At 37.4% G+C, this 22,865-nt stretch overlaps 1 protein-coding gene across 9 annotated transcripts in view; it reads right to left on the bottom strand.

Annotated features, from left to right (window-relative positions):
* The window catches only part of RCBTB2 (RCC1 and BTB domain containing protein 2), a 53,809-nt gene that overhangs the window by 19,810 nt on the left and 11,134 nt on the right, over positions 1-22,865 (bottom strand). For 6 of the 9 annotated variants that reach the window (XM_049646908.1, XM_049646905.1, XM_049646911.1 and 3 more), the window contains exons 2-6: positions 8,058-8,156; positions 5,674-5,769; positions 5,264-5,328; positions 386-541; positions 43-193 (exon numbers count right to left, since the gene is read on the bottom strand). In XM_049646908.1, coding sequence (XP_049502865.1) covers positions 43-193; positions 386-541; positions 5,264-5,305 — 349 coding nt within the window. In that variant the 5' untranslated portion in view covers positions 5,306-5,328; positions 5,674-5,769; positions 8,058-8,156. The remainder of the gene's footprint in view (positions 1-42; positions 194-385; positions 542-5,263; positions 5,329-5,673; positions 5,770-8,057; positions 8,157-22,865) is intronic. The other 3 variants (XM_049646910.1, XM_049646912.1, XM_049646913.1) reach the window with 3 other exon arrangements.

Genomic DNA, 22,865 nt, shown 5'->3' with positions numbered 1-22,865 from the left:
ATAAGGCAATGGCTAAACCTCTACACTGTGATCCTAGGTTACCTGTTGTGGCAAGGACAATATGGGGGCCACTCCCATAGCTGAGGCAGGCTATTTTTTTGCCACTTAAAGAATCCAGTCTCCGAGGTTCAATGGTGCTCTGGACGTCACCTAATCCCAAACAGCCACAGCAGTTTGTGCCAAGCACAAAAATCTGTGGGAAAACGACTGTTAGTTCAAGCACCTCTATTTCTGACAAACCTGTAATTACTGCTTCATTGTATAACATTATGTAACAAGTAAGAATCTACTCTCATGCTTTCTTTTTAACCTTAATTCCTCAGTTTCTGCCCCACTCCGTCGAATCTATTACGGTAAGAGGCTGAATTTTTTCTTCAAAATTTACCTCATCATTTACTGTAGTATATAAAACTTCATTGCCAGCGCTGCCAAAGACACAGGCCTGACGAATTAACTGCAGTTCTTCCTCAGAACAAAGGGAGAAAATTGGCCACTTTCCCACATCTAACATCTTCAAAGATGACAGAGTAGCCTGTACTGGCTGAAAAGGAAAAAAAAAAAATACATATATATATATACATTAAGACTATTAATTAAAAAATACTTTTTTTTTCCTTCCCCTTTTAATTCTGTAGAAGAGTCAGCACCAGTTCAGGCAGGGACGGCTCTCTTTTTGAGAGGCCCTTTATAGCTACAGGAAATGCCTCTACAAACCCACTGCTTCAGTCCTGCTCTCACAGCCACCAAGAGACAGAGACTCCAGGTGGGATCAGATCCCACCTACTAATTTTCCTCAAGGCCACAGGAATCGTCCTGACTGACTTCTGGGAGGCCGAATGGCTAGCAAGTATTTTCAGCGTTGGCTAGGTCTTAAATGTAGCTCTGGAAACTAGGCTGGTTGTAAAGGCAGGAAAAACAGAGAGACAGCACTGCTATTTCATCAGATGCCTAAGTCTTAACAAAAAGTGTCCTTGGAAAAGAACAATGCTGAAGGTGACACCAAGGAAACGACTCAGAAGTGCCGGTTCATGGGTCCATTCTGACCACCAGTTAAGCAGTTAGCGGCTTCTCTCATCCCCCCACTCAGGTTTGGAGATAGGAAGATACACCCACAAAGTGTGCATTCATTTGCTAGGGCTGCCATAACAAAGTACCACAGACCGAGTGGCTTACACAAAAGAAATTTATTTTCTCACAGTTCTGGAGGCTAGAAGTTCAAAATCAAAGTGTCCACCAGTTTAGTTCCTCCTGAGGACTGCAAGGGAAGGATGTAGATCTCTGTCTTGGGCTTGTAGATGGCCATCTTCTCCCTGTATCTTTACATCATCTTCCCTCTATACATGTCTGCCTCTGGGCCCAAATTTCCCCTCACCAGTCAGACTGGATTATGGCTTACCATAATGACCTCATCGTAACTAAACTAAATGCATCGCAATGACCCCATTTCCAAATAAGGTCACCTTCTGAGGTACTGGAGAGTCTTAGTGCATGCCAGACTGGGTGGCTTATAAAAAACAAAAGTTTACTTTTCACAGTTCTGCAGGTTGGAAATCTAAGATCAAGGCACCGAAGTGTTCATGTTCTGATGAGGGCCCCCTTCCTGCTTCATAGCCATTGCCTTCTCCCTGTTTCTTCACAGGGTGAAAGGGTTAGGGATCTCTCTGAAGCACCTTTTATAAAGCACCAATCCCATTCATGAGGGTTCCACTACTTTTGTTCCTTCCTCTATCTTTTGTTCTCTTCAGCCCCTTCATATTGGATGATGCTCACCCACACCAGGGAGGGCAAACCATTTACTGAGCTCAACAATTCAAACGCTATTCTCTTCTGTGAGGTAACACCCTCAGAGACACACACAGGAGCAATGTTTAATCTGGGCACCAGTGGCCCACTCAAGCTGACACATAAAATTCAGCATCACACCATGTGAAGACACACAGTGAAGAAGCCCATGTGAACCATGGAGGCAGAAACTGAAGCAATCCAGCTACAGGTCCAGGAACACCAAAGATTGCCAGGAGCCACCAGAAGCTGGGAAGAAGTAAGGAAGGCTTCTTCCCTAGAGCCTTCAGAAAGCATGGCTCTGCTGATGCCTTAACTGCAGACTTGTAGTCTCCAGAGCTATAAAAGAATACATTTCTATTGCTTCAAGCCACCCAGTTTGTGGTACTTTTCAAAGGCAGCCCTAAGAAACTAATACAGAGGGTAAGCAGCTTATAACAGCTCACAGCACCATCCTGAGTTAATGGCAGCACCTGACCAAGATGAGCTCCCCTGATGCCAAATCCAGCCACTTTCCCTCGCGATGTCATTCAAGTTCTAAGACCCTGTCTGGAGAAGGATGTCTTCTATTCTCTTTTGGGCAGCACCCAAGGCCACTACAGAGCTAAGGACAGAATCTTGTTAGGTTAGCTTTTATTCTAAGCTTCTACATAAATTATCCATGTCCATATATCATGAAGGAATCTTATTTTCTATGGGGTCTTCATTTTATTTTTTTTCCTATTTAAGTCTATAAATTTCAAAAAGAACAATATTTGGAATGTGACCTCAAATATTTATAGATGAACTAATGTGTGAGTTAAAAGAATTCTTATATATTATTTCCAACCTTCACAATTGTAGGGCATAGATATTGCTATCCTCATTTTAAATGCAAGGAAACTGAGGCACAGAAGCACTAAGTAACCCTCCAAGATCACTTACTTCTAAAGATTGCTTTCCACACACCACATGTTGCAGAGAAAACAGTTCACATAAAGTTATACCACTGGTAGACCTACTGCTTGCAATCACAGGGCACTGGCTGGTCTCATAAAGTCCTTGCTGAACAGGGCAGTAATTCACACTGTGGGTTACCTTCCATAAACAGGGCAGATGGCAATATACGATGAGAAAATAAGCACTGCTACCTCATTTTCTCCTTTCAAGCAGATTTCTGGATTGCAACTTGCCCTGCTACAAAAATCAAGTGGTCTCTTAGATGCCTAGAATCAGGTTATAAATCCAACAAGCTCCTAAACACTTGTCTACAAAGTATGGCCCACCTGTATAAAACCTCTAGTACCCACCCCCCATCCCCCCATGACTCTACTAACCACTGGGCCTCATGTGTGTGTGTGTGTTTGGGGGGGGGGTGATGTCACCTGCAGTCATACATTTGTTAAAGGATGACACAGGTCAACAAAACATCAGGTCTGACAGTATCATTGAACATGTATAGAGTGCAAGGATCTAAAGATATAAAAACGAAACATCATCACTCCCTTCAAGGAGCTCACGATAGAAAACAAATATTTACAATATAACCTGGGTACAAAGGAGGTGTGAATGCATTGCTTTCAAATATCTGTCAGACGGGCTCCTGGAGGTTAGTCATCAAAAATTCATTTTTCTAAGTCTTTTGGGGGAGTTATTTCATGGGGGAACTGATGACTTACTTTACGAAATGCATACATTTACACTTTTTGAGGTAAACATTTAGTATCAGTCTCAAGGAACTGTAACATCTTTGTTCACAGAAGAAAAATACATTTTTCTCTCCAACACACTCAAGAGTATATACAGCTGTATACACCGTATGTATTATAAACATGTACACGTACCATATGTATATATACACTTTGTGTATATAATAAGAGTGTAGGTAGCATAGGGTTCACATATAGCTCACCTTGTAGGACCTGCAGCCACCCTGCATGACAGCAGCCATCTCTACAAAAAGCACCCAACCACCTCTGTGCCCACCTGCTAAATAAGGGACTGGCTGAGCAAGAGCCAAGGCAGGCAACAGACAAATCTGAATGGGGCAAAAACATTGCCAGGAAATGAGAGCTTAGCAGTAGACAAGATAAGTCATCTAGATTGTGTCCCTAGAATTCAGTCCTAATTTGGCCCAGGTAATCCTCCTTCCTACATATAACATTATTATAGGTAATAACTATTTCCTGGCCAGATTTCCTTTACTACTTTGCTCACATCCAGCCCCTCACCCCCCTGTCTTTCACTGGCATCTATCTGGGAGACACAAAGTAGTGAAATTTTAACATTAGCTCAAGAAAAATATAATTAAGGAAACTAAGCTCCATAAAATTAGAGACCAAGAAGCATTTTATTATTCTTTTGAGTATGTGCTACCGATATAACTCTGCTTCTCTAACAATATGAAGAACCAAACAGATTATGATACTTCACCTGACTCCAGACGATTACTAAGTTGTCACAATTAAATTTAAAATACCGTATATAGCATTAGAACCAAAATTACCCGTTGGGCATGCCTAATAAAAAAAGTTATTTTAAAAAACCCACCAACACCTTGCCTTTTGAAGACTTCCTGGCAATGTAACACTTTATATGTAATAAAGTCATTTCATTGCTAATTCTGTGAGTCTGTTCTTCTATTTTACAAAATCTGTTGCTCCCAGGAAAAATTAGGAATTTTTCTATTAGCATTTTATAACATTCTCAAGTTCTATACACTACTTTTGTAAGCTACTTTCGTACTTTCCTACAAGGGTTCACAACAAACACGTCCATGGTGATACTATGTTTCAGTTTTAGAAGTTCTGCCACCTTTGCACACTATGCTGGCTTTGTATAATTATTTACATCTTTTATTGTGTTTTGACCATATTTATTTAAAAAGAGCAGAAAACAGGAAAATGAAAGTTAACGGTGGCAGTTAATATTGTTACTAACGAAGAACAGACATCATGTCAATTTAATAAAATTAACACAAGATGGAAAATGATGTGCATGCTGAAAGGTGTGAAACTTCTAACATCAGTTGGACACTGACTAGACTTAAGCTGGTTGACTGTAATGTTAAGCTGTGGTGGAAAATAAATAAGTTAAAGAATATCTGTGACGAATTAAGAATATGTCATCTAAGATTAGGTGTTTTATAGTTTTCTGAAATCTCTGGGAATGGAGCAAACATTGCTCAACTCAGACCCTCTTGCAGGGTGGTATTATCTGTGAAAGTAGGGATGGTCTGTACTCCTCATCCAGCTCAAAAGGCACCATCTTCAGGAACCCTGCCCTACAGACAATACCCACAGTTTTCTGCCAGCCCCTTTGGCATTCTCTGTACCCACAGTAATTATGTTTGCATCTGAGTAACTACACTGTGAGCCCCTCAAAGACAAGTACTATCTCACTGATCTTCCTATTGGATGACCAACAGATGATTGGTATAGGTTTCATGCAACAGAAAATACATGCTCCAGAGGCATGTTTTTGTTTGTTTGTTTTTTCTAACCTTGCCACTTTCTCCATAGGAAAGGGAAAGCTCTTCTTCCATACGGACTCAGTCCTGTGCAGTCCCTGAGGAAAAAGTATGTGGTACAATCAGGATCCTGTGTGTGGAATGAAACTAGGCAGGTTAAAATTATTTTACTTCCAATTAACAGGGAAAATAAGCTAAGCTCAAATATGGTAAAGGGAAGATAAGGGAATTAAGGTGTAGGCATGAGAGTTAACAGCTATAAAAACCAAAAGGTGTTTTAACTGTTCTGAAACTATCTTATGGTCTCTTATGTAATCCTCCTGCTGAGGTCTGGAAAAGTAATCCCAGGATAAATGAAGATTCTTAAATCTATACGGAAATAAGTAGACAATTTTCATTTTACAGTTGACCTCCTCTAGATAAGGAAAAATAAAATTTTAGACCTTGGTCAAATTTTCCCTGGGATTGGAAAGTTCCAAATCTGTGAACAGCAGACTTATCAGTTCTCAGCTCCACTGAAGAGTGTATGATTTGCTAAGCTGGAAAAAAAAAAAAAAAAAAAAGAAAGAAAGAAAAAGGAGGAATGAATGAAAAAAATGAAAGGATGAACCAAATATGGCTTTGTTATCCTAGACTTTAACAAAAAATCTGCAACAACAGCCACCAAGTAGGTAGCAACAGCACTCAATGTTCTTGCCTTAATTAACCATCTCCACAATGACTACTTTCTACCACATAGAAGTAACAGCAGAAGCAGCTCTAACAAAAGATATGCAGTATGTCTAGACTGTGGTTCAGTCATTACACAGTTAACTATCCCATCACTAAAAATAAATATAAAGAAATATTCTCCCCTACCCCAAAGCAATAGAATGAAATCGTATTTAATAATGTTGATATTTCTGATTTATTAGTTTGGGTTCTATTTACTCAAACAAATACAATCCACATTTCAAAGGGACTAACATCAGAACATTTTATCTGATATTATTTATAAGCAGTTAGAGCTTTATAATAGAGAATGCTGGTAAAATTTTGTTCTCATCAGCTATAGAAAGGTCTCTTAGAATATAAGGAATAATCATATTCAGAATAATTGTAACTCAAACTATGACACTGATACAAATCATTGTTTCTAATGTTTGGAAAAGATATGCTTGTTTTTAAAATAATCACTTAGACTTTTCTCACTTATTTATTTATAAAACTTGGTCTAGTTGCCAATATGGGAAGATAATTTCATGTGACAGTTAATCCTACTTGATCTGTGCTTCTCTATTAATTTGCAAGCGTTGTTAAGAGAGGCAACCCTGACTCGTTCATTGCTATAACCACCGCAGGACATGGGTCACAGCAGACCACAATACCATATATTGGTTGAAAGCATCCTTTGAATACAGCTTTTTGTATACAAGAGACTGCCTGCATTGAAGATTCTTTTCGTTTTGTTTCATCCTAACTGCATCATCTACATTTTGCCCCAAGTTTACTAGAACAAAAAACAAAAAGAGGAGAGGGAAAAAAGAAAGAGGAAGAGAAAAAAACTAGAAAAGAAGTCAAAGGCAAGAAAAAAGAGGAAATGAATAAGAGGAGAAAAAGGGACCAAAGAAGAGATGCCTCTCATTGTATTGTAGGCTACCTTGTGCCTAGTAGAAGGGAAATCTTTCCAACACACTAACCAGTAATCCCGGTTTGTCGTTTCCCACCCTACCCCTCACTCTACCATTGTAAGTAACCAATTCCATCGTTTTCTGGTTTATTCTTCCTGTTTCGTTTCCTCCTTACATAAAAAATAGCAATTTTATATACTCTTGGGCAATTTGCATTTTTTTAAAACTCAGTTAACAATATATCTCCTGGAAATCATTCCATATCAGCTAACAGAGTTTTTGTTTTGTTTCGTTGGTTTGTTTAATCAACTGAGTATCCTAGTTTTTAAAGGAAGAAAATAAATAGCTCTTTTTGGTGTCTTTGATCAATTTCAATTATAGTACCTATTTAAAAATTAGAGTGGTGGAACACAGCCCATTGTGTTTATTTGACACTCAAGTTAAGACATAATTGCATGAGTGGCATACTGAAATTACCACAATCAAAGAAATAACATTTGTAAGATTCAACTAACATTAACCATAAGATTAACATAATTTCATCTTTATTGGTCAGAACATTCTTGAAGATTTAAAAATGATTCAAGAATAAGTACTATTGTACAGTACTGTGAAAAAAAAACTGTTGGATTCTCTAGCATTGTAGAAAGTAGACTGATTTTTTTTTCTCACATTATTTCAGTGTGATACAAACATAATAGAGAAAACTAGCGTCAATTTGCACCACTTAAGGAATATAGTTTATGGAATATATGTGAGTATTATAGTTATCTTATTCTACTTTCTACATGATTTTAGCAGGCTATTATTACTATCAATGTTATAGCAGTATATCAATATATACTTCCTAAAAATCCACAATATACAGAATACCATACCTTTGAATTACAAATAACAGTAGCAACAATAATAATGGTTAAAATAAACAGTAACCCTGTGCCAAGTATTAAGTGCCTTATATTATCTCATTAAACTTTACAATAGCCAAAATGAACAGACACAATCATTGCCTCCATTTTATGGACATGTTTACAAAACTTGACCAACCATCACCAACCAGTCAGGGTTAGAGCCAGTATTTGAACACAAGATGGATTTCAAAACTTCTCTCTTGGACCCTCTCCTGTATTTCAAGGATATTTTAAGTTTTCCTATGTGCGTTCCCACTTTATTTTGTACTGACTGGTTGGGAAAGTTCCCTCCAAATATTTTTGTACCTGATTGTTTTAAATTTCTGGAGCTCAGTATTCAGTCATCTTTAATCCTGTTCTGTCTAGATCCTTGTAAAGTTGTCTTCTAGGATAAAGTTAATGTGACTGAAAAACATAAATACATAAATTCTATTAGAGAAAAACAGAGAAGGAAAAGAATATACCATCTTGCAACTACAACAAGCTATTATTTATCTGAGAAGTATACAGTTTAAAAACTGTATTAGCTCTGTTATTAAAAAGTCAGTAGATATGCTCAATTATTAAAAACCAATATTGTAAAATATAATTTTTAGATTTTATACTTTGTAAGTTTTGGGACAATACTTCACCAACTTGAATACTGTAACATACGAAAAAACTCTATACAGTTTAATTTGTAATATGTCAACACAGAAAATGCAAGAGAAGCCATCTGGAATGTGAAAAAAGCAAAACTTTCATATTTTTGGAAGAAGGTATAGAAAACATCTTTGTGACCTTAGGGCAGGGAAAGATTTCTTAAATAAAACACAGAAGCATAAACCACAATGTCTGGTAAAACTTAAAAAAATATGGCATACTAAAAAACAAAATGAACAAAGGAAAACACATGCCACAGAATGAGAGAAGATATTTTCAACATATATAACTGGTGGCTTACAAAGAATTTGTATCCAGAATAAAGAATACCTAAAAATCCATAACAAAAAAACCAATCCAATTTAGAAATGGGCAAAAGACAAGACAACTCACAGAAACAATAAACATATTAAGAGATGCTCAAATTCACTATGGAAATGCAATCACAGTGAGACAGAGCTCACCCATCTGCAAAATTAAAGGGGGATAATACCTAGTGTTGGTGAGGATACATATCATAAAACACACTCATACTGCTGTAAGAAAAGCAGCTGGTATAATCACTTTAGAGAGTAACTCAACAATATTTAGGCCAGAGCAGTGTCTTTTGATCTTTTTTTTTTTTTTTTTTGATACATGTATGTACCTGAAACAAAAGTTCGACAAAATAATTCTTACTCTTATTATATGATGTGCTTAAGGACATCCTTTTTTCTATTTTTTCTGTCTTACTCTATTCTACTGTATCCTACTCTATTTTATCCTTTCCTATTTCACTATTTAAAAGAAAATGCTGGTCGGAGGAACTAAGATGGCGGAACGGCATCGAAGTTTTTTTTGTGTCTCGTGTCCATGAAATACAGCCAAACCAACACTAAACCATGCTGCACACCTAGAAAACTGATCTGAGGATTAACACAACAATCTACACAACTGAACCACAGAGTTCAGCAGTATGTGGTGCAGAGAGGTGAATTTGGGGAGCAAGAAGCCACAAAAGGTAGGGAACCGCTTTTGGGGGTGGAGAGAGGACGGAGACTGGGGAGGGGGGTAGAATACGGGAAAAGCACCCCTCCCCAAAAGCAGCTGGAGAGAAAATGGAAAAGTGGAAACAGCTGCAGGGACTGAACTAAAAAGGGAGAAAGGAGAAAGGAGAGGGTTTAAATTCCATTAAGACTCTAAACACGGGGAGCGCAGAGTCTGCAACTCTGCAGCTCAACACCTCGATGTGCTCTGGTATGAAGGGTGAATCCCCAGGAGTAGAGTGGATTCTGGGGCTCTTCAGGTCACACAGGGAGAGGCGGTTCCCCTGCTGGGAGGACACCTGGTAGAGGCTGTGTGGGTCCCCCAAAGGCAAGGTCCATGTGGACCCAGGAGAACAACCACATTGGATGGTGCTGGAACAAGGTCGTTAAGGGTAAAGCCTGGTGCCAGATGTGTGTTGTGATTTTCCATACTCCCTGAAATGCTGCTGCTGTACTATCTTGCGAACTTTCTCTGGGGAGGGCTGGCGCCCAGCCATAGTCTCTGGGCATTGGCAGTGGCATGGCCCCACAAATGTTCCTGGGTGCGGCCGACACCCAGCCATTGCTCGATGAGACCCTCCTGCAGAGGGGCAGAAAGGGTCAAAGCCGCAGTCCCCCAGAAGTAAGGGGTCGGGAAAAACAGCCACGTCTGAGACAAAACTCAGGAGGGAGGTGCTGCCTGGGACTTGGTCATGGACTGTGTAAAAGCGGGAGTGGATAGAAGCCAAAGACAAAGGACTGGTGCACGATTGCTGATCAGGGAGAACAGAGTTCCGATACTAGAGACTGGCTAGCTGGGTGATGCCATTTTTACCACTCCTGCGCGTGCGCATCTACGAGTACTACAACAATCCACCCCAGTAAGGTAAGCAGCGCCATCTACTGGAGAACCCAGCCGTTACACTGAGTCCGTGCAACTGGGCCAACCTTGATCTTCAGGAACACAAGTCTCTCCGCCTGCTTAGTTTATGGACTATAAAGTGCTTCATAGTTTGACTTCAGAGGAAAATGAAGTGATTTCAGTCGTATTTCAGTATGTTCACTGGTCCATCTATTCAATTTTCTTTCTTTTTTCTATTTTTTGTTTCTTTACTTTTTCTTGAACACAAAAAGAGAAAAACCTCATTTTTATTTTCAATTGTTATTAAAAAGATTTTAATTTTGGGTGCACCTGGGTGGCTCACTCGGTCAAGCATCAGATGTCAGCTCAGGTCATGATCTCATGATTTGTGAGTTAAAGCCCCGCATCAGGCTCTGTGCTGACAGCTCAGAGCCTGGAGCCTGCTTCCTCTCTCTCTGCCCTTCCCCTGCTCATGCTCTCTCTCTCTCTCTCAAAAATAAATAAACATTAACAAAAATGTAAACAATATTTTATTTTTTTTCTATTGTATTTTTTACTTTTGGGTAAATTTTTTCAAATTCTATTTAATTCCACCAATTCATTTTAGTCACTTCAGTGTATTCATTTTTTCAAATTTTCAAACAATTTCCGTTTTTTTCGTTCCCCTTTTTTCTCTAATCTATCAAGACCCTTTCAACACCCAGACCAAAACACAAACATTTGATTTTGTGTGTATGTGTTTAATTTTTTTAATTTTAACACTGTTTTAGTTTTAATTTTTTTACCTCGTTAATTCCTTTTCTCCCTTCAAAATGATGAAATGAAGGAATTCACCCCAAAGGAAAGAGCATGAAGAAATGACAGCCAAGGATTTAACCAACAGAGATACAAACAAGATGTCTGAACCGGAATTTAGAATCACGATAATACGAACTCTAGCTGGAGTCGAAAATAGATTAGAATCCCTTTCTGCGGAGATAAAAGAAGTAAAAGCTAGTCAGGATGAAATAAAACATGCTATAACTGAGCTGCAATCTTGGATGGACACCACGGCAGCAAGGATGGATGAGGCAAAACAGGAATGAGCGATATAGAGGACAAATTTATGGAGAATAATGAAGCAGAAAAAAAGAGGGAGATTAAGGCAAAAGAGCATGATTTAAGAATTAGAGAAATCAGTAATTCATTAAAAAGGAAAAACATCAGAATCACAGGCGTTCCAGAAGAGGAAGAGAGAGAAATAGGGGTAGAAGGGTTAGGTGAGCAAATCATAGTGGAAAATTTTCCTAACCTAGGGAAAGACACAGATATCAAAATTCAGGAAGCACACAGACTCCCATTAGATTCAACAAAAACCGACCATCAATAAGGCATATGAGAGTCAAATTCACAAAATACTCAAGCAAGGAGAGAATCAGGAAAGCAGCAAAGGGAAAAAAAGTCCTTAACCTACAAGGGAAGACAGATCAGGTTTGTAGCAGACCTATCCACAGAAACTTTGCAGGCCAGAAAGGAGTGGCAGGATACATTCATTGTGCTTGACTCAGAAAAATATGCAGCCAAGAATTATTTATGCAGCAAGGGTGTCATTCAACACAGTAGGAGATAAAGTTTTCCAAACAAAACTTAAAGGAGTTCATGACCACTAAAACAACCCTGCAAGAGATTTTAAGGGGGACTCTCTGAGGGGAGAAAAGATGAAATAAATAAATAAATAATAAACAAACAAATGAATGAATACCAAAAGCAGCAAAGACTAGAAAGGACCAGAGAACACCACCAGAAACTCCAACTCTACAAGCAACATAATGGCAATACATTCATATCTTCCAGTACTCACTCTAAACATCAATGGACTCAATGCTCCAATCAAAAGACATAGGGTAACAGGATGGATAAGAAAACAAGATCCATCTATATGCTGTTTACAAGAGACCCACTTTAGACCTAAAGACACCTTTAGACTGAAAGTAAGCAAATGGAGAACCATCTATCATGCTAATGGTCAACAAAAGAAATCCAGAGTAGCAATACTTATATCAGATAATTTAGACTTTAAAATAAAGACTGTATCAAGAGATGAAGAAGCGCGTTTATCATAATCAAGGGGTCTATCCACCAAAAAGACCTAATAATTGTAAACATTTATGCACCAAATGTGGCAGCACCCAAATATATAAATCAATCACAAACATAAAGAAACTCATCAATAGTAATACCATAAAAGTAGGAGACTTCAACACCCCACTCACAGCAATGGACAGATCATCTAATCAAAAAATCAACAAGGAAACAACAGCTTTGAATAACACACTGGACCAGATGAACTTAACAGATATATTCAGAACATTTCATCCTAAAGCAGCAGAATATACATTCTCCTCCAGTGCACATGGAACGTTCTCCAGAATACCACATACTGGGACACAAATCAGCCCTCAGCAAGTACGAAAGGATCGAGATCATACCGTGAATATTTTCAGACCACAATGCTATGAAACTTGAAATCAACCACAAGAAAAAATTTGGAAAGGTAACAAATACTTGGAGACTGAAGAACATCCTACTAAAGAATGAATGGGCTAACCAAGCAGTTAAAGACGAAATTAAAAAGTTCATGGAAGCCAATGAAGATGATAACACCACAACCCAAAACCTCTGGCACACAGCAAAGGCAGTCATAAGAGGAAAGTATATAGCAATCCAGGCCTTCCTAAAAAAGGAAGAAAGATCTCAGATACACAACCTAACCTGAGGTCTTAAAGCGCTGGAAAAAGAACAGCAAATAAAACCCAAAACCAGCAGAAGACAGGAAATAATAAGATTAGAGCAGAAACTAATGCTATCAAAACCAAAAAAAAAAAAAAAAAAAATAAGAGAAAAAAAAAATATAATAAAAATAAAAAAAAAAAAAAAAAACCAGAAGAGATCAATAAAATCAGAAGCTGGTTCTTTGAAAGAATTAAGAAAATTGATAAACCACTAGCCAGTTTGATCAAAAAGAAAAAGAAAAGGACCCAAATACATAAAATCAAGAATGAAAGAGGAGAAATCACAACCAACACAGCAGAAATAAAAACAATAACAAGAGAATATTATGAGCAATTATATGCCAATAAAATGGGCAATCTGGAAGAAATGGACCAATTCCTAGAAATATACACACTACCAAAATTGGAACAGAAAGAAATAGAAAATTTGAACAGACCCATAACCAGTAAGGAAATCGAATTAGGAATCAAAAACCTCCCAAAAAACAAGAGTCCAGGGCCAGATGGCTTTCCAGGGGAATTCTACCAAACATTTAAGGAAGAGTTAACACCTACTCTCTTGAAGCTGTCCCAAGGAATAGAAATGGAAGGAAAACTTCCAAACTCTTTCTATGAAACCAGCATGACCTTGATTCCAAAACCAGAGACCCCACTAAAAAGGAGAACTACAGACCGATTTCCCTGATGAACATGGATGCAAAAATCCTCAACAAGATAGCAGCCAACCAGATCCAACAATACATTAACAAAATTATTCACCACGACCAAGTGGGATTTATACCTGGGATGCAGGGCTGGTTCAATATCCGCAAAACAATTAATGTGATTCATCACGTCAATAAAGAAAGCACAAGAACCATATGATCCTCTCAATAGATGCAGAGAAAGCATTTGACAAAATACAGCATCTTTTCTTGATAAAAACCCTCAAGAAAGTAGGGATAGAAGGATCATACCTCGAGATCATAAAAGCCATATATAAAAGACCCAATGCTAATATCATCCTCAATGGGGAAAACCTGAGAGCTTTCCCCCTAAGGTCAGGAACAAGACAGGGATGTCCACTCTCGCCACTGTTATTCAACATAGTATTGGAAGTCTTAGCCTCTGCAATCAGACAACACAAAGAAATAAAAGGCATCCAAATCGGCCAGGAGGAGGTCAAACTTTGACTCTTTGCAGATGACATGATACTCTATATGGAAAACCCAAAAGATTCCACCAAAAAACTGCTAGAACTGATTTATGAGTAGAGCAAAGTTGCATGATATAAAATCAATGCACAGAAATCGGTTGCATTCCTATACACCAACAATGAAGCAACAGAAAGAGAAATCAAGAAATCGATCCCATTTACAATTTCACTAAAACCCATAAAATACCTAGCAATTAATCTAACCAAACAGGTGAAAAATGTATACACTGAAAACTATAGAAAGCTTATGAAAGAAATTGAAGAAGACACAAAAACATGGAAAAAGATTCCATGCTCCTGGATAGGAAGAACAAATGTTGTTAAAATGTAGATACTACCCAAAGCAATCTACATACTGAATGCAATCCCTATCAAAATAACATCAGCATTCTTCACAGAGCTAGAACAAACAATCCTAAAATTTGTATGGAACCAGAGAAGACTCTGAATAGCCAAAGCAATCTTGAAAAACAAAACCAAAGCAGGAGGCATCACAATCCCGGACTTCAAGCTATACTACAAAGCTGTAATCATCAAGACAGTATGGTACTGACACAAGAACAGACACTCAGATCAATGGAACAGAACAGGGAACCCAGATATGGACCCACAAAGGTATGGCCAACTAATCTTTGACAAAGCAGGAAAGATTATCCAATGGAATAAAGACAGGCTCTTCAGCAAGTGGTGCTGGGAAAACTGAACAGCAACATGCAGAAAAATGAACCTGGACCACTTTCTTATACCATACATAAAAATAAACTCAAAATGGATGAAAGACCTCAATGTAAGACAGGAAGCCATCAAAATCCTCCAGGAGAAAGCAGGCAAAAACCTCTTTGATCTTGGCCACAGCAACTTCTTACTCAACACGTCTCCGGAGGCAAGGGAAATAAACGCAAAAATGAACTACTGGGACCTCATCAAAATAAAAAGCTTCTGCACAGTGCAGGAAACAATCAGCAAAACTAAAAGGCAACCGACAGAATGGGAGAAAATATTTGCAAATGATATATCAGATAAAGGGTTAGGATCCAAAATCTATAAAGAACTTCTCAAACTCAACACCTGAAAAACAAATAATCCAGTGAAGAAATGGGCAAAAGACATGAATATACACTTCTCCAAAGAAGACATCCAGATGGCCAACCGACACATGAAAAATTGCTCAACATTACTCATCATCAGGGAAATAAAAATCAAAACCACATTGAGATACCACCTTACACCTGCAGAATGGCTAACAGTAACAACTCAGGCAACAACAGATGTTGGCGAGGATGGGGATAAAGAGGATCTCTTTTGCATTGCTGGTGGGAATGCAAGCTGGTGCAGCCACTCTGGAAAACAGTATGGAGGTTCCTCAAAAAATTACAAATAGAACTACCCTACCACCCATCAACTGCACTACTAGGTATTTATCAGGGATACAGGTACGCTGTTTTGAAGGGACACATGCACCCCAATTTTTATAGCAGCACTATCAACAACAGCTAAACTATTGAAAGAGCCCAAATATCCATCGAGGGATGAATGGATAAAGAAGATGTGGTATATATATTCAATAGATTATTACTCGGCCATCAAAAAGAACGAAATCTTGCCATTTGCAACTACGTGGATGGAACTGGAGGGTATTATGCTAAGCGAAATTAGTCAGAGACAGACAAATATGACTTCACTCATATGAGGACTTTAAGACACAGAACAGATGAACGTAAGGGAAGGGAAGCAAAAATAACATAAAAACAGGAAGGGAGACAAAACATGAGACTCAAATATGGAGAACAAACAGAGGGTTACTGGAGGGGTTGTGGGAAGGGAGGGATGGGCTAAATGGGCAGGGACCATTAAGGAATCTACTCCTGAAATTATTGTTGTACTATATGCTAACTAATTTGGATGCAAATTAAAAAAATTAAATTAAAAAAAAAGAAAATGCTGGTCTCAACTCACTAAAATAATTTCATGATCACTAAGAAGTCACACCTTATAGCTTGGACAGTGCTGGCCTAGATAAACTCTAGAGCATATTCACAATTGTTTGCAATAGAAGAACACTAGAAATAGCAAACAGAATTGATCAACAGGATTCCTCAACAGAATTTATCAACTGTGGCATGTGGATACCATACAGCAATTAAAATTAGACAGAATCAACACAGATAAATCTCCAAAATAATTTTAGCCAAAACCACTAAGTCACAGAATGATACAGATGGTACACTATTTGATAAATTAATTAATCAAATTTAATAAAATTTAAAACATGCAGAAGACAATACTATTTTAATGTGTCATGGATACTGACATATATATGGGTGGAGTCTGACGGGAATTTTTCTTAATAGGAAAGTTTTGATAAGGGTAACGCGAAAGATAAAATTTTCCATGTAATTCTCTCAGTGAATTGGTATGATTGGCTTTTCCATCTGAGAAGGCAGTTTTCAAGATATTAAACTTAAATTATATTAATAATCGGAGTATAGGAGAATAGTTACCCAATGTTAAAGAAAACACCATTTTGGAGTCAAAATACATCCATTCTAATATTGCCTCTACCATCAACATAAGAATTCAATAAAGTCTTGATAATCACAACTCATAAACCACAATATCTTTTGCCATCAGAAAAAGAAAATTTTATCAATACCAAAAGAAGATAACAAATAAATAACATGGAGAAACTATAGTATCTTAAATGCCATGGAAGAAATTTCAAAATAGACAAAAAGTTTACTATTAGCATATCAGAATGGCAAAAATGTATTTTCTACTTCTGGTCCAAAACTGCTTACAATGATCCAGCAATTACACTACTATGTATTTACCCAAAGAATACAAAAAATACTGATTCGAGGGGATATAAGCACACCAATGTTCATAGCAGCATTATCAACAATAGCAAAATTATGGAAAGAGCCCAAATGTCCACTGTCTGATGAATGGATAAAGATGATGTGGTGTGTGTATGCATGTATGTATGTGTATGTATGTGTGTATATACATATACATATATATACACACACACACACACACACACACATATATATATATGGAATATTACTCAGCCATCAAAAAGAATGAAATCTTGCCATTTACAATGACGTGGTAGAGCTAGAGAGTATTAAACTAAGCAAAATAAGTTGGTCAGAGAAAAATACCATATGATTTCACTCATGTGGAATTTAAGAAACAAAACAGATGAATGTGGGCTGGCGGGGGAGGGGGGGAGGCAAACCAGAAAACAGAGAACAAACTGAGGGTTGCTGGAAGAGAGGATGGCAGTTGAATAGGTAATGGATATTAAGAAGGACACTAGTGATAAGCACTGGGTGTTGTATGTAAGTGATGAATCACTAAATTCTACACCTGAAAGTAGTATTACACTGTATATTAGCTAACTGCAATTTAGATAAAAACTTGAAAAAAAAATTTTTTTTAAATAAAACTGTTGAGCTACCTGGGTGGCACAGTCAGTTAAGCGTCTGACTCTTGGTTTCAGCTCAGGACATGATCTCACAGTTCGTGGGATTGAACCCTGAGTCAGGCTCCTCATTGACAGCATGGAGCCTGCTTGGGATTCCCTCTCCCTCTCTCTCTCTGCTCCTCCCCCAATCATGCACATGCGTGTGCTCTCTTTCAAAATAAACTTAAAAAACAAAATTAAATTAAAATAAAATAATAAAATAAAATGAAGTAAAATAAAATAAATACAATACAATGCAATACAATAAAACTGTTTACAAATTTCCCCCTTTTCTGCACAGGAGGGCAATGTTTCTTATGGACTTCTTATAGACCTCTTCTTCTCTTATAGAGAAGAGGTTGGCATCTGTATTAGGAAGATCTCTTCACAGTGATAGAGTGTCACAGATTAAGATCATTCCATACATGGGGCGCCTGGGTGGCTCAGTCAGTTGAGCATCCGACTTCGGCTCAGGCCATGATCTCACAGTTTGTGGGTTCGAGCCCCACATCAGGCTCTGTGCTGACCGCTTGCTCAGAGCCTGGAGCCTGCTTCAGATTCTGTGTTTCCCTCTCTCTCTTTGCCCCTCCCCTGCTCACACTTTGTCTCACTCTGTTTCTCAAAAATAAATAAATAAATGTAAAAAAAAAAAAAAAAAAAGATTATTCCATACAATTCTTACTACATGTTATTTACTGTTTTTTTCCTTACATGTGTTTTCACACTTACAACTTGACTCATGTATGTTGTTCATTAGTGCCTATGCTTCGCAAACAGTTTATGAATTTCCTTTTTTGGTAATGTAATAAGTATGTTATTACAGAATCATACCATACTCACATTTGCTTCACAATATAAAAAGAAAATGAGAGAATGCCTTTTCAAAGAAGAAACTCCTACCACTGATCTCTGCCTTTAGAGGACCTAAATTGGACACTCACAGGGCCAATGTTTCAAGTTTTTGCAACAGTAATTTTCAAAAGCAAATATATGTTACCAAAGGTAATTTTTTTGTATAACATTTTTTTTTTTTTTTTGCTTTGTGCAAGTTTCATTCCAATGTGAGAAGCTAACAATCATAATAGGTACATTATACTGTATATTGAAAAGTGATGGTGCCATAAAAATGAAAATGGAGCAAGATAGGAGGGATCAGGAGTCTTGAGGTTGATTATAAGGTTTTCAATTTTGAACAGGGTGGTCAGAGAGCTTCCCTGACTATATAATATCTAAGGAAAGACTTGAAGAAAGGAAGAAGTGAGCTCTGAGTACATCTAGAGCAAAAGTGATCCACACACAAAATCTATCCACTGCTAAAGCTCTGAGGTAAGTAGGTTTGAGCAGAAAAGTGACAAGATCTGATCTTGTTTGGAGTCACACTAGTTCTGTGCTGATATTTCTATTATTTTCTCTTTTTTATTGAGGTGTAATTGACATGCAACATTACTTTCAGGTGTATAACATAATGATTCAACATCTGTATACCCTGTGAAATGGTCACCACAATAAATCTATTCACCACCGTAAGTTACAAGAAAAAAATTTGTTTCTTATGATGAGAACTTTCAAGATCTACTCTTCTGGCAACACTCAAAATATGCACCTACAATATTATTGACTATAGTCACCATGCTGCACATCATACTCCATGTCGTATTCATTTCATACCCTGAAGTCTGTACCTCGGAACCCCCTTCATTCATTTCATCGCTCCCCCAACCCCCTCACTCCTGGCAACCACCACCCTTTTCTCCATCTCTATAACTTTTGTTTGTTGTATTACTTAGATTCCACATATAAGTGAGATCATACAGTATTTGCCTTTCTCTGATTTATTTCACTTAGCATAGTGGCCTCTAGGTCCATCCATGTTGTTTCAAATGGCAAGATCTCATTCTTTTCTATGGCTAAGTAGTATTCTGTTGTGTATATATACCACACGTTCTTTATCCATTCATCTATCTGTGGGCACTTAGGTTGTTTTTATATGTTGGCTCTTGTAAATAATGCTGCAATGAACACAGGGATGAATATATCTTTTCAATTTAGTGTTTTCATTTCCTTTCAGTAAAAACCCAGAAATGGAATTGCTGGATCATATGCGACTTTTTTGAGGAACCTGTTTTCCATAGTGGCTGCACAACTGACATTCCCACCAACAAGGCACAAGGGTTCCCTTTTCTTCACAACCTTGCCAACACTTGTTATTTCCTGGCACACTGATAACAACCATTCTAACAGGTGTGAGGTGACATGTCATTGTGGTTTTGACTTGCATTTCTCTGGTGATTAGTGATATTGAGCATCTTTTCCTGTGCCTGTTGGCCATCCGTATGTCTCCTTTGGAAAAATGTCTATTCAGATCCTGTGCCCATTTTTAATTGTTTATTTGCTATTGAGTTATACGAGTTCTTCATATTTGAATATTAAATCCTCATCAAATATATGATTTGCAAATATTTTTTTCCCATTTTGTAGGTTGGCTTTTCATTTTGTTGATGGTTTCCTTTGCTGTGCAGAAGCTTTTTAGTTTGATGTAGTTCCACTTGTTTATTTTTGCTTTTGGTGTCAGATCCAAAAAACACTGCCAAGACCAATACCAAGAGGCTTACTGCCTATGTTTTCCCCTAGTTGTATGTTTTCAAGTCTTACATTCTAGTCTTTAATTCATTTTGAGCTAATTTTTGTGTATAGTTTATCTAGTTTCATTCTTTTGCATGTAATTATCCAGTTTTCCCAACACCACTTATTAAAGAGGCTGTCCTTATCCCCATTGTATATTCTTGCATTGTGGGGCAGAAATTAATTGAACATATGCATAGGTTTATTTCTGGGCTCTCTATTCTGTTTCATTGGTCTAGGAGTCTGATTTTATGCCAATATCATCCTGTTTTGATTACTATGGCTTCATAATTTGGTTGAAATCAGGAAACATGATACCTCCAGCCTTGCCCTTCTTTTTCAAGATTGCTTTGGCTACACAGGGTCTCATACAAATTTTAGGATTATTTGTTATACTTCTGTGAAAAATACCCTTGGGACTGATAGGAATTGCATTGAATCTATATACTGCTTTGAGTAATAGGGACATTTTAACAATATTAATTCTTCCAATCCATAAGCATGGGATATCTTTCCAATTATTTGTGTCTTCAGCAATTTCTTCCATCAATGTCTTATAATTTTCAGTGTGCAAGTCTTTCACCTCCTTGCTTAAATTTATTCTTAGGTATTTTATTATTTTTGATGTAATTGTAAATGGGATTTTTAAAATTTCTCGTTCTCACAGTTTGTTAGTGTATAGAAATGCAACAGATGGGGCACCTGGGTGGCTCAGTGGGTTGAGCATCCGACTTTGGCTCAGGTCATGATCTCGTGGTTTATGAGTTCGAACCCCACATCGGACTCACTGCTGTCAGCCTGTCAGTGCAGAGTCCACCTCGAATCCTCTGTCTCCCTCTCTGCCCCTCCCCCACTTGCACTCTCCCAAAAATAAAATATATGTTTTTTAATGCAACAGATTTTTGTATGTTGATTTTATATCCTGCAACTTTACTGAATTCATTTATTTATTTTTTACTGAATTAAAGAATCTAACAGTTTTTTGGTGGTACCTTTATGGTTTTCTATATATGAAATCATGTCACAAATAGTGAAAGGTTTCTTTCTTTCCAATTTGCATGCTATTTATTTATTTATTGCCTAATTGCTCTAGGACTTCTAACACTATGTTGTATTAAAATGGCAAGAGTAGGCATCTTTGTCTTGTACCTAATCTTAAAGAAAAAGCTTTCAGCTTTTCATCATTGAGTATGATGTGAGCTCTGGGCTTGTCACATATGGCCTTTATTATGTTGAGGTATGTTACCTCTTTACCCACTGTTAAGAGTTTTGTTTTTGGTTTTTTTTTTAAAGATTTTTTTTAACATTTCTTTTTAATATTTATATTTGAGAGAGAGAGAGAGAGAGAGAGAGAGAGAGAGAGACAGAGAGACAGAGAGACAGAGCATGACCAGGGAAAGGGTAGAAAGAGAAGGAGACACAGAATCCGAAGCAGGCTCCAGGTTCTGAGCTGTCAACACAGAGCCTGACGCAGGGCTCAAACCCACAACCTGGGAGATCATGACCTGAGCTGAAGTGAGAAGCTTAACCAACTAAGTGACCCAGGTGCCCTGACAGTTTTTTTCTTAAACAGATGTTGAACTTTGTCCAATGCTTTTCTGCATCTATTGAGATGATTATATATTTTTTATCCTTTATTTTGTTAATGTGGTGTATCATGTTGATTAATGTGTGAATGCTGCCATCCTTGATCCCTGGAATAAATCCCAGTTGATCATGATATGATCTTTTTAATGTATTAGTGAATTCATGTTATATTTGCTAATAATCTGTGTGCAGTATTTGCAAATATTTTGATGAGAATTTTTGCATCTGTTCATCAGGGATAGTAAACTGTAAAATCCTTTTTTGTTGTTGTTTTGTTTTGTCTTGTGATATCCTTGTCTGGTTTGGGTATCAAGGTAATGCTGGCCTTGTAAAATAAGTTTGGAAGCATTCCCTTCTCCTTAATATTTTGGAAGAGGTTAAGAAGGACAGATATTAAATCTTCTTTAAATGTTTGGTAGAATTTACCAGCAAAGTCATGAACTTTTATTTGTTGGGAAGTTTTTGATGACTGATACAATTGCCTTACTGTAATACACCATAGTAAGTCTATTAAGATTTTCTATTTCCTCATGATTCAGTCATGGAAAGTTTCTAGAAATGTATCCATTTCTTCTCATTGTCCAATTTGTTGAGCTATAATTCTTCATAGCAGTCTCTTATGGTCTACTGCATTTGTGGTATCAGTTGTAACTGCTTCTTTCATTTCTCATTTTATTTGAACCGTCTCTTTTTTTTTTCTTGGTGAGTCTAGCCAAAGGTTTGGCAACCTTTTGTTTGTCTTTTCAAAGAAACAGGTTTTAGTTTCATTGATCTTTTCTATTATTTTTTGTTTCTGTTTCATTTGCACTCTGATCTTTGTTATTTCCTTCCTTCTACTATGTTTGGCTTCATCTGTTCTTTTCTAGCTTCTTTAAGTGTAAAGTTAAGTTGTTTGAGATTTTTCATGTTTATTCAGGTAGGTCTGAATCCCTATGAACTTCCCTCTTATAACTACTTCTGAT

Source organism: Panthera uncia, assembly GCF_023721935.1.
Source record: "Panthera uncia isolate 11264 chromosome A1 unlocalized genomic scaffold, Puncia_PCG_1.0 HiC_scaffold_16, whole genome shotgun sequence".
Classification (NCBI taxonomy): Eukaryota; Metazoa; Chordata; class Mammalia; order Carnivora; family Felidae; genus Panthera; species Panthera uncia.
Note: the sequence above shows the minus strand (reverse complement) of the source record. Positions and strands in the feature narration are given on the sequence as shown.